Genomic DNA, 11,839 nt, shown 5'->3' with positions numbered 1-11,839 from the left:
AGATCCTAAGGCTTTTCATTCTGATTTCAAACCCAAGGCTCCCTGGATCACTCAGACCAAATGCACGATAGCTCTGATTCAGCCCCACACCTGCTCTATTGGCAAAATGCCTAATTGGTCCCTGGTCCTGCAGATGCACTGGGTGTGGCCATGGGACATATCGGTAATCTCAACCGTGCGGCCAGTGTTGTTGCGTTATCATTGGTAATCATTTCATTTTGCTCTCTTGATTCGACCCACCACATCCCACAACGCACTCCAGATCAGTGAGACTCATCATGTGCTATCATCCGTAGCCCTATCCCTCACTGACCGTGGCCTCTGCTACCTCAAATTTGGAAGCACGCATCTTGGTCTCAGAATCAACTGTGGGGATATTTTGTGCTGGTTTCTTTGAGTTCTGTCAGCCAAGCATCTTTTGTGCAGTCTTGTAAATCTCAGCACATCACCTTCAATCCCATGTCTCCTGTCAGCTTGAGAGTGTGCGTCCAATTTAAACAGAGTTTCACCCGTGTTGCTCCATCACCAGGGGTCAGACCCTGCACTGGTTCCCATTTCCTGCTTTGCCTTTTCCTGCTTCCAGGTGTCCTGAGGCCTCATTCTGTCTTTGGAAGTTGCAGACCTCTCTTTGGCCAGTATCCTGTGCCAAGGGCTGGGTGAGTGGATGTTTCCATTGCTCTGTACATGGGCGCGAGTGAGTGCAGGTTGCACTTCTTCTCTGCCAACTGGGCATCGATGAATCAACACTATCCAGATACATTTCACAGAAATGTGATATTTGCTTAGCTCTTTGTTTCTATAAAGCCTTGCTGGGAGGGAATTTCTGAAGACAACTGTTTTTACATTGTGTTGATATCTCATTTGCAGTCTTTAAGAAGCTTAACAGAATTCATTTACATGTTTTGGGAGTTATACGAAAATGAAGTTATTTTTTGAAACACACTCAATAGACGTAGAAGCCAGACTTGTCAATTTTGGTAACATTGTGTCTGCTCTACGGTAAACCTAGACAGATAGAATGCAAACTAGCAGTCCAAACTGTTAAAGGGATCATGTCAGCTCTTTACGGTTGAAGCCCCATAACCAACAGGAACCATGAAATAACTATTGGAAACATGAAATAACCCCCAACCTTGGATACACTTGTGCATGTGGTGCCCTTTACTCCCAATGACACCTACTGGCCAAAGTTGGCATTTCAATGGGTAACATCCCTCTCTAGGAAAATACAAGAGGAAAGAAACCAAATATATACATTTAAGTTTGAATCCAAAAGCACCTAGAGGCATTATAGCTAGGAGAACCCTGCTGCAGTTATGCTAGTCTATGGAGACCCAGGTGATCTTCTACAGTGATGAGAACGCTTAATCCTCCGATCATGTTGTGTAAAGCCATTTAACGCAACCAAGTCTGCACCCCCATGATATAGTGCCCCCGGGGGCTTGACTGAAGTGAAAGACGATCCACATAAGCTGTGTCTTTAATGTCATTGGCGACTTTTACAGTACACTTCACTTTCTGACTTGTACTATTTACCTATACTGTCTTGAAAAACTGAGGCGTAATATAGATTCAAGTTCAGTCAAAGATTCCCCTCACTTACCACACTCCCTTCACCACAGTTAATTCATAAACACAACATTTGCTGAATCTAGCAGAAGGCCACCATTTCTAGGTGTGAGCTAAGTATTCAATTCTTATCTATTTCAGCCGAGACTATTTGACCTTTAAGGAGTTCACTGTTGTTCACAGAGTGTGAAGCTGGAGGAACTCTGATTCAAGGAGGGGCTTGCTCTTCTCGTAATGGCTTCATTGCAGATCAGGTACTGATCCTTCAAAATTGATGCCTGATTGGAGCGGAGGGAAGGACAAGAGATTGCTAGCTAGGCCCAAACCTGGGAAAAGGCTTACCTGGGCTTGGTGAATTTTGGTCTGAATGGCTTGGGAAGGCCCCTTGGGACGTGTGGATTCTCACGACCTCTTCCAAGAACAGGAGCGTTTCGATCATCTCTGCTATTTCTTCTCTTGCAGACGTCAGAGTCCTTGGACCCGTTCTTGGAGAAGAGAATTGAGGAACTTCCTCAAGTCCACGTTGGCACTCCGTATGTTTCTGCCAGTATCAGCGAGGTTCAATATTTCTCATGAATGTCTTTTGAGCCTGGTATCCTCTACAGCTGTCTCCACGCCTGTATTCTCCATTGTAGCAGAACATCTCTCATCCATGTGTTCGCATCTCTCCTCAATCCGTGCAGCCAGGTTTTCGGCCAGCTTCTCTACGTGTCTCCCATATAGTCGACTTCACCAGGACTGGGCAAGTCTGAAAGTATCTCGGAGCCTCACCAGTAAGCTGATGATAGGCAGATCTTCCACTGTCTGCCCTTTCAGGTTCTGGAATCTGACCTGTGAACTCAGGTTTTTGGGCAGCATCAGTATCTCGAACTTACACAGCTTCCCGGAACAAACACCTAAGCCAAGCTCCACAGAGGGCGGCAGCCACTCCATCACACTGACCACCCACAGAACTCTGCCCGGTTACCAAGGATCCAACAGCAACAACAAGCCTCGCGGTACACACCAACATTCCACCTGGAAACCAACGGGTAACTGCCATCCCCAATGGCTGCTGCATCTGGTCAATGTTGGGGGAGGGGCTGCATCCGAAGAGAGGTTCATAAGGTAAATGTGATTCTAAACACTAGTGTCCCATGGGCCTTTCTTCTTCCCTCTTTCCTTTTGTTCAGATCTGTCTGAACTGTAACAATGGAGGGAAGTGTGTCCATTTTCAGTTGATGGTTTCACACGTCTTTAAACTTTCTAACAGTTCACAGTACACAGAGACCCACTAAAGGAGACTTATGTTCCTATAATATCCGTACACCTGGAATACATAAGCGTCGCCTGATTTCTGCTGAAACACCCGCACTCTCAGGACATGGATCCATTTGTTTCATGGGGGCTGAAATTCCAAGAAATGAAACCAACCCCAATGTGCATTTTACTGTCTGTCTCTTTTGCTCTTAGTACACTTTGGCAGAGCTACTTGCATTTGTTATAGGCTTCTTACATTTCTTCTCTACGTAGCGTAGAATATGGCATTCCTTCATCCTGTTGGAAGACATACAAGTCTCCATCACGGACTAGGAATCCATTTGATTCCAAATTGGCATTTGGGTTAGGTCACGATATGCTCTTATGAATCAATATTTACGAATATGAATGCACGCCTCTGATTTCCAAATACAAGTTTGCTGAGTACATGCAAGCCGCGATACTGGGTCGATGCGTGCTGAATGATCCTTGACATCACCTTGAGTATTTTCTTTTGAATAATCATGGTCCCCTTGGTATATGTCAGCCAACCGTACCCTTTTGGTGCTTGTTTGTTGTTTTGATTCTTTGTTGGTCTGCTTCTTGTTTGTTTTGCAAACACGTCAGGCCATGCATCTCTCCTTTCGTTTCAAACACAGAGTCAAATAAGCTGATTCACTTAAGAGAATGTTTCCAATCACCTATGTTTTCCTGCTTCCCTCTCCCACCTTTTGGGTTTTGATATCCTCCTTGCCTTCTTCTTGTTTCTTCTTTGCCACTCATGCTCTTCTTGCATTTCCAATAATAGTTTTCTACTTTCCATTTCATCTTGCTGCTTTTCTATTCAGGGGAGTATTCTCAAACTTCGTTTTAGAAGAAGTTTTGAACTGCTGAATTCTTTTAAGATTTGTCTGTCTGTGGAATTCTCTAGCTCTGCCATTATTAGAAGTGGAGGTCATGGGGCATAGGCTACCCTATGTGGCAGCATTTGGCTATTCAGGATATGGTCTGGGTCCTGGCACTCCTCTCTGTCCTGCAATATTGCTGCCGAGATATCAGCTGAAACCCCTCTGCAGGTTCCCTTGTGACTATGTTGTTTCCTCCAGGTGCATTTAAATCACTGGGATATTCGTGAACTTTGTTGATTGGAATCATACAGCTGCTTGTAGGTCTACTTGGATTCCACCTCCTATGGATGCTGTGTAATTCCTGAATTCGCATAGATGATTCTTCTTGGCTTTCAGCAAGTTTCAGTCTGATTTTTCTACAGATAAATTTTCAGACATTTTTTGTTTCTTTAACTCTTGCTTTTCCATCTGGGACTCTTATGAATTCTAGTCTTTCATGCCCTGTCTTAACCCAGGTTTCAGCAGCAATGTTTTCATTGGTTTGCACTTGCTTTCCTATGTCCGCTTCTGACCGAGGGATTTCTGTTCCCCTGTCTTCACAGTCATTCACGCGTCCCTCTGCATTATCTAGTCTGCTAAGGACTGAATTTTAGCCCTGATATTTTCAGATCCATAGAGTATTCTGATATTTTTTGGCTCGTCTTTAGACTTTCTCTTCCCCTTTTCTGGTATTCTGCCTTTTGTTATTCTGAGACATTGTTGTTCTTCAGGGTTTTCCTGACCTCCATTTTCAACACTTGGTCTGGATAGCGTTTTGCAGTCTAGTTGTTTGAAAGCTTATCTTTTGGGCCTTCAATATCTTTCGAACTGAAAATGGTACTTCCTGTTTCTTTTACTGTACTTCTTCATCTCTACAGGTCAGGTAATATCAGGTATCTAATGTAGACTTCAAGGGCTTTGTTAAGTGAAAGTTTTAGACTCTTGGCTCTACGCAATTCCATGGGATTTCTGTGAGGACAAATTCTCCTAGGCATTGATGCCATATCCTGTTCCTGTTTGTGTTGTCTGCTATATCTCCAATTGCTGGTGTTGCATTAGTTGTGATGAACAACACATACTATTTCGATTAGCATAACTTCCTTTGATTATGCTTATCTCACAATTCTGAAAGTGCGCAGGACATAACCTCTTGTGGAAATGAGGCTTCTAAAGGTTCTCAGCTCTGCATTCTGCTCTATGTCGTTTTAGAGTGTTCCCAAAACTGCAAACTGAGAGTGCGCTTGTGCTTTTTAGTGCCACGGGAATGTTCCAATGAAAGCAGTTCTTCCCAGAGCTTCTCTGTCAACAGAAACAACAGTGGAAGCATATCTATGGATGTCAAACATCAGGGCCTCATGGAATGATCCCGCAGACCTAACGTGGTGTCCTCTGTGCCATACCGTGCTGGTGCCATCCAAAATGTGGCATCAGCTTTTGGGAGATTGTGCAGAAGTATATTCTTCCTCTTCTCACAATGTGGTCTTAGACCAATCTCCCTTGTCCTCTCATCCTTGTAGCACAGGTGCACGAAGGCATACACAGAGCTGTTGCGCATACTTTGCCTCACACCAAACCATAATCCCAGCCCAGGTTATGAATGTAGCAGATCCTAAGGCTTTTTATTCTGATTTCAAACCCAAGGCCCCCTGGACACCTCAGGCCAGATGCACGATATCTCTGACTCATCCCCACACGTGCTCTATTGGCAAAATGCCCAATTGGTCCCTGGTCCTGCAGATGCACTGAGTGTGGCCATGGGACATATCGGTAATATCAAACGCCCGGCCAGTGTGGTTAATTTATCATTGGTATACAGTTCGCTTTGCTCTCTTGATTCGACCCACCACATCCCACATCGCACTCCAGATCCCTGAGACTCAGCATGTGCCATCATCCGTAGCCCTATCCCTCACTGACCGTTGCCTCTGCTACCTCAAATTTCGCAAATCGGATCTTGGTCTCAGAATCAACTGTGGGGATATTTTACGCTGGATTCTTTGAGTTCTGTCAGCCAAGCATCTGCTATGCACTCTTGTAAATCACAGCACATCACCTTCAATCCCATGTCTCCTGTCCGCTTGAGAGTGTCCGTCCAAGTTAAACAGAGTTTCACACTTGTTGCTCCATCACCAGGGGTCAGACCCTGCACTGGTTTCCATTCCCTGCTTTGCCTTCTCCTGCTTCCAGGTGTCCTGAGGCCTCATCCTGTCTTTGGAAGTAACAGACCTCTCTTCGGCAAGTGTCCTGTGCCAAGGGCTGGGTGAGTGGATGATTCCATTGCTCTGTACATGGGCGCGAGTGAGTGCAGGTTGCACTTCTTCTCTGCCAACTGGGCATAAATGAATCAACACTATCCAGATACATTTCACAGAAATGTGATATTTGCTTAGCTCTTTGTTTCTCTACAGCCGTGGTGGGAGGGATTGTCCGAAGACACCTGTTTTGACATTGTGTTGATATCTAATTTGCAGGCTTAAAGAAGTTTAACAGAATTCATTTACATATTTTGGGAGTTATACGAAAATGAAGTTATTTTTGAAACACACTAAATCGACCTGGAAGCCAGACTTGTCAATTTTGGTAACATTTTGTCAGCTCTACGGAAAACCTAGACAGATAGAATGCAAACTAGCAGTCCAAACTGTTAAAGGGGTCATGTCAGTTCTTTACGGTTGAAACCTCCGAAAACAACAGGAACCATGAAATAACTATTGGAAACATGAAATAACCCCCAACGTTGGTTAACCTTGTGCATGTGGTGCAATTTACTCCCAATGACACCTACTGGCCAATGTTGGCATTTCAAGGGGTAACATCGCTCTCTAGGAAAATACAAGAGGAAAGAAACCAAATATGTACATTTAGGTTTGAATCCAAAAGCACCTAGAGGCATTATAGCTAGGAGAACCCTGCTGCAGTTATGATAGTCTATGGAGAACAAGGTGTTCTTTTATCAGTGATGAGAAATCTTAATCATCCGATCATGTTGGGTAAAGCCTTTTAACCCAACCAAGTCTGCACCGCCATGATATAATGACCCCGGGAGCTTGACTCAAGTGAAAAACGATCCACATAAGCTGTGCCTTTAATGTCATTGGCGACTTTTACAGTACAGTTCACTTTCTGACTTGTGCTATTTACCTATACTGTCTTGAAAAACTGAGGTATTATACAGATTCAAGTTCAGTCAAATATTCCCCTCACTTACCACAATCCCTTCAAACCAGGGAAGACATAAACACAACATTTGCTGAATCTAGCGGAAGGACATCATTTTTAGGTGTGAGCTAATTATTCAATTCCTATCTATTTCAGCCGAGACTATTTGACCTTTAAAGATTTCACTGTTGTTCACAGAGTGTGAAGCTGGAGGAACTCTGATTCATGGAGGTGCTTGCTCTTCTCGTAATGGCTTCAATGCAGCTCAGGTACTGATCCTTCAAAATGGATGCCTAAGTGGTGGGGAGGGAAGGGCATATGCTTGCTAGCTAGGCCCAAACCTGGGAAAAGGCTTACCTGGGCTTGGTGAATTTTGGTCTGAATGGCTTGGGAAGGCCCCTTGGGACGTGTGGAATCTCACGACCTCTTCCAAGAACAGGAGCGTTTTGTTCATCTCTGCCATCTCTTGTCTTGCAGATGTCAGACACCTTGGACCCGTTCTTGGAGAAGAGAATTGAGGAACTTCCTCAAGTCCACGTTGGCACTCAGTATGTTTTTGCCAGTATCAGCGAGGTTCAATATTTCTCCTGAATGTCTTTTGAGCCTGGTATCCTCTACAGCTGTCTCCACGCCAGTATTCCCCATTGTAGCAGAACATCTCTCATCCATGTGTTCGCATCTCTCCTCAATCCGTGCAGCCAGGTTTTCGGCCAGCTTCTCTACGTGTCTCCCCTAAAGTCGACTTCACCAGGACTGGGCAAGTCTGAAAGTACCTCGGAGCCTCACCAGTAAGCTGATGACAGGCAGATCTTCCACTGTCTGCCCTTTCAGGTTCTGGAAACTGACCTGTGAACTCAGGATTTTGGGCAGCAGCAGTATCTCGAACTTACACAGCTTCCCGGAACAAACACCTAAGCCAAGCTCCAAAGAGGCCTGCAGGCCCTCCATCACACTGATCCACCCACAGAACTCGGCCCGGTTTCCTAGGATCCAACAGCCACAACAAGCCTCGTGGAACACACCAACATTCCACCTGGAATCCAACGGGTAACTGCCATCCCCAATGGCTGCTGCATCTAGTCAGTGTTGGGGGAGGGGCTGCATCCGAAGAGAGGTTCCTAAGGTAAATGTGATTCTACCCACTAGTGTCCCATGGGCCTTTCTTCTTCCCTCTTTCCTTTTGTTCAGATCTGTCTGCACTGTAACAATGGAGGGAAGTGTGTCCCTTTTCAGTTGATGGTTTCTCATGTCTTTAAACTTTCTAACAGTTCACAGTACACAGAGACCCACTAAAGGAGACTTATGTTAATATAATATCCGTACACCTGGAATACATAAGCGTCGCCTGATTTCTGCTGAAACACCCGCACTCTCAGGACATGGATCCAATTGTTTCATGGTTGCTGAAATTCCAAGTAATGAAACCAACCCCAATGTGCACTTTACTGTCTGTCTCTTTTGCTCTTAGTTCACTTTGGCAGAGCTATTTGCATTTGTTATAGGCTTCTTACATTTCTTCTCTACGTAGCGTATAATATGGCATTTCTTCATCCTGTTGGAAGACATAAAAATCTCCATCACGGACTAGGAATCCATTTGATTCCAAATCGGCATTTGGGTTAGGTCACGATATGCTCTTATGAATCAATATTTACGAATATGAATGCACGCCTCTGATTTTCGAATACAAGTTTGCTGAGTACATGCAAGCCGCGATACTGGGTCGATGCGTGCTGAATGATCCTTGACATCACCTTGAGTATTTTCTTTTGAATAATCATGGTCCCCTTGGTATATGTCAGCCAACCGTACCCTTTTGGTGCTTGTTTGTTGGTTTGATTCTTTGTTGGACTGCTTCTTGCTTGTTTTGCAAACACGTCAGGCTATGCATCTCTCCTTTCGCTTCAAACACAGAGTCAAATAAGCTGATTCACTTAAGAGAATGTTTCCAATCACCTATGATTTCCTGCTTCCCTCTCCCATCTTTAGGGATTTGATGTCCTCCTTGCCTTCTTCTTGTTTCTTCTTTGCCACTCATGCTCTTCTTGCATTTCCAATAATGGTTTTCTTCTTTCCATTTCATCTTGCTGCTTTTCTATTCCGGGGAGTATTCTCAACCTTCCTTTTAGAAGAAGTTTTGAACTGCTGAATTCTTTTAAGATTTGCCGGTCTGTGGAATTCTCTAGCTCTGCCATTATTAGAAGTGGTGGTCATGGGGCAAAAGCTACCCTAGGTGGCAGCATTTGGCCATTCAGGATATGGTCTGTGTCCTGGCACTCCTCCCTGTCCTGCAATTTGCTGCCGAGATATCAGCTGAAACCCCTCTGCAGGTTCCTTGTGACTATCTTGTTTCCTCCAGGTGCATCTTAAATCACTGGGATATTCGTGAACTTTGTTGATTTGAATCATTCAGCTGCTGGTAGGTCTACTTGGATTCCACCTCCTATGGATGCTGTGTAATTCCTGAATTCGCATAGATGATTCTACTTGGCTTTCAGCAAGTTTCAGTCTGATTTTTCTACAGATAAATTTTCAGATATTTTTTGTTTCTTTAACTCTTGCTTTTCCATCTGGGACTCTTATGAATTCTAGTCTTTCATGCCCTGTCTTAACCCAGGTTTCAGCAGCAATGTTTTCATTGGTTTGCACTTGCTTTCCTATGTCCGCTTCTGACCGAGGGATTTCTGTTCCCCTGTTTTCACAGTCATTCCCGCGTCCCTCTGCATTATCTAATCTGCTAAGGACTGAATTTTAGCCCTGATATTATCACATCCATTGAGTTTTCTGATATATTTTGGCTCGTCTTTAGACTTTCTCTTCCCCTTTTCTGGTATTCTTCCTTTTGTGATTCTGGGACACTGGTGTTCTTCAGTGTTTTCCTGACCTCCATTTTCAACACTTGGTCTGGATAGCGTTTTGCTGTCTAGTTGTTTGAAAGTGTATCTATTTGGCCTTCAATATCTTTGGAACTGAAAATGGTACTTCCTGTTTCTTTTACTGTACATCTTCATCTCTACTGGTCAGGTAATATCAGGTATCTAATGTAGAATTCTAGGGCTTTGTTACGTGAAAATTTTAGACTCTTGTCTCTACGCAATTCCAAGGGATTTCTGTGAGGACAATTTCTCCTAGACATTGATGCCATATTCTCTTCCTGTGTGTGTTGTCTGGTATATCTCCAATTGCTGGTGTTACATTTGTTGTGATGAACAACCCATACTATTTCGATTAGCATAACTTCATTATGATTACGCTTATCTCACAATTCTGAAAGTGCGCAGGACACGGTCTCTTGTGGAAATGAGGATTCTAAAGGTTCTCAGCTCTGCATTCTGCTCTATGTCATTTTGGAGTGTCTACAAAACAGCAAACTGAGAGTGCGCTTGTGCTTTGTAGTGCCACGGGAATGTCCCAATGAAAGCAGTTCTTCCCAGAGCTTCTCTGTCTACTGAAACACCAGTGGAAGCACATCCATGGATGTCACAAATCAGGTCCTGCTGGAATGAACCCGCAGACCGACCTTGGTGTCCTCGCTGCCGTACCGTGCCGGTGCCATCCAAAATGTAGCATCCGATTTTGGGAGATAGTGCTGAAGGAAATGCTTCCTCTTCTCACGCTGTGGACTTGGACCACTCTACCTTGTCCTATCATCCTTGTGGCACGGGTGCACGAAGGCCACCACAGAGCTGTTGCGCATCCTGTGCCTCAAACCAAACCATAATCCCAGCCCAGGTTATGAATGCAGCAGATCCTAAGGCTTTTCATTCTGATTTCAAACCCAAGGCACCCTGGATACCTCAGACCAGATGCACGATAGCTCTGATTCAGCCCCACACATGCTCTATTGGCAAAATGCCCAATTGGTCCCTGGTCCTGCAGATGCACTGGGTGTGGCCATGGGACATATCGGTAATCTCAACCGCGCGACCAGTGTGGTTGATTTATCATTGGTACACTGTTCGGTTTGCTCTCTTGATTAGACCCACCACATCCCACAACGCACTCCAGATCCCTGAGACTCAGCTTATGCCATCAACCGTAGCCCTATACCTCACTTACCGATGCTCCTGCTAACTGTAATTTGGCATCACGGATCTTGGTCTCAGAATCAACTGTGGGGATATTTTGCGCTGGTTTCTTTGAGTTCTGCAAGCCAAGCATCTGCTGTGCACTCTTGTAAATCTCAGCACATCACCTTCAATCTCATGTCTCCTGTCCGCTTGAGAGGGTGCGTCCAAGTCAAACAGGGTTTCACCCTTGTTGGTCAGACCCTGCACTGGTTTCCATTCCCTGCTTTGCCTTCTCCTGCTTCCAGGTGTCCTGAGGCCTCATCCTGTCTTTGGAAGTAACAGACCTCTCTTCGGCAAGTGTCCTGTGCCAAAGGCTGGGTGAGTGGAGTTTTATATTTCTCTGTACAAGGGAGCGCGTGAGTGCAGGTTGCACTTCTTATCTGCCAACTGGGCATCGATGAATCAACACTATCCAGATACATTTCACAGAAATGTGATATTTGCTTAGCTCTTGGTTTCTATACAGCCGTGGTGGGAGGGGTTGTCCAAAGAAACCTGTTTTGACATTGTGTTGATATCTCATTTGCAGTCTTTAAGAATTTTAACAGAATTCATTTCCATGTTTTGGGAGTTATACGAAAATGAAGTTATTTTTTGAAACACACTAAATCGACCTAGAAGCCAGACTTGTCAATTTTGGTAACATTTTGTCAGCTCTACGGAAAACTTAGACAGATAGAATGCAAACTAGCAGTCCAAACTGTTAAAGGGGTCATGTCAGCTCTTTACGGTTGAAGCCTCCGAGACCAACAGGAACCATGAAATAACTATTGGAAACATGAAATAACCCCCAACCTTGGATACACTTGGGCATGTGGTGCCCTTTAGTCCTATTTGTCACCGCCTGGCCAATGTTGGCATTTCAAGGGGTAACATCCCTCTCTAGGAAAATACAAGAGGAAACAAACCAAATAT

At 44.5% G+C, this 11,839-nt stretch overlaps 1 protein-coding gene across 1 annotated transcript; it reads left to right on the top strand.

The window, feature by feature from the left end:
* The first annotated feature begins 583 nt into the window (after positions 1-583).
* LOC140694097 (uncharacterized) lies at positions 584-7,606 on the top strand. Its single transcript, XM_072957540.1, has 6 exons — positions 584-656; positions 1,711-1,823; positions 2,032-2,600; positions 5,883-5,955; positions 7,053-7,123; positions 7,332-7,606. The coding sequence occupies exons 2-5, from the start codon at positions 1,804-1,806 to the stop codon at positions 7,057-7,059; spliced, it is 669 nt and encodes a 222-aa protein (XP_072813641.1). The 5' UTR covers positions 584-656; positions 1,711-1,803; the 3' UTR covers positions 7,060-7,123; positions 7,332-7,606.
* The last annotated feature ends 4,233 nt before the right edge of the window (positions 7,607-11,839 follow it).

Source organism: Vicugna pacos, unplaced genomic scaffold (assembly GCF_048564905.1).
Source record: "Vicugna pacos unplaced genomic scaffold, VicPac4 scaffold_20, whole genome shotgun sequence".
In the NCBI taxonomy this organism is placed as follows: Eukaryota; Metazoa; Chordata; class Mammalia; order Artiodactyla; family Camelidae; genus Vicugna; species Vicugna pacos.
Note: the sequence above shows the minus strand (reverse complement) of the source record. Positions and strands in the feature narration are given on the sequence as shown.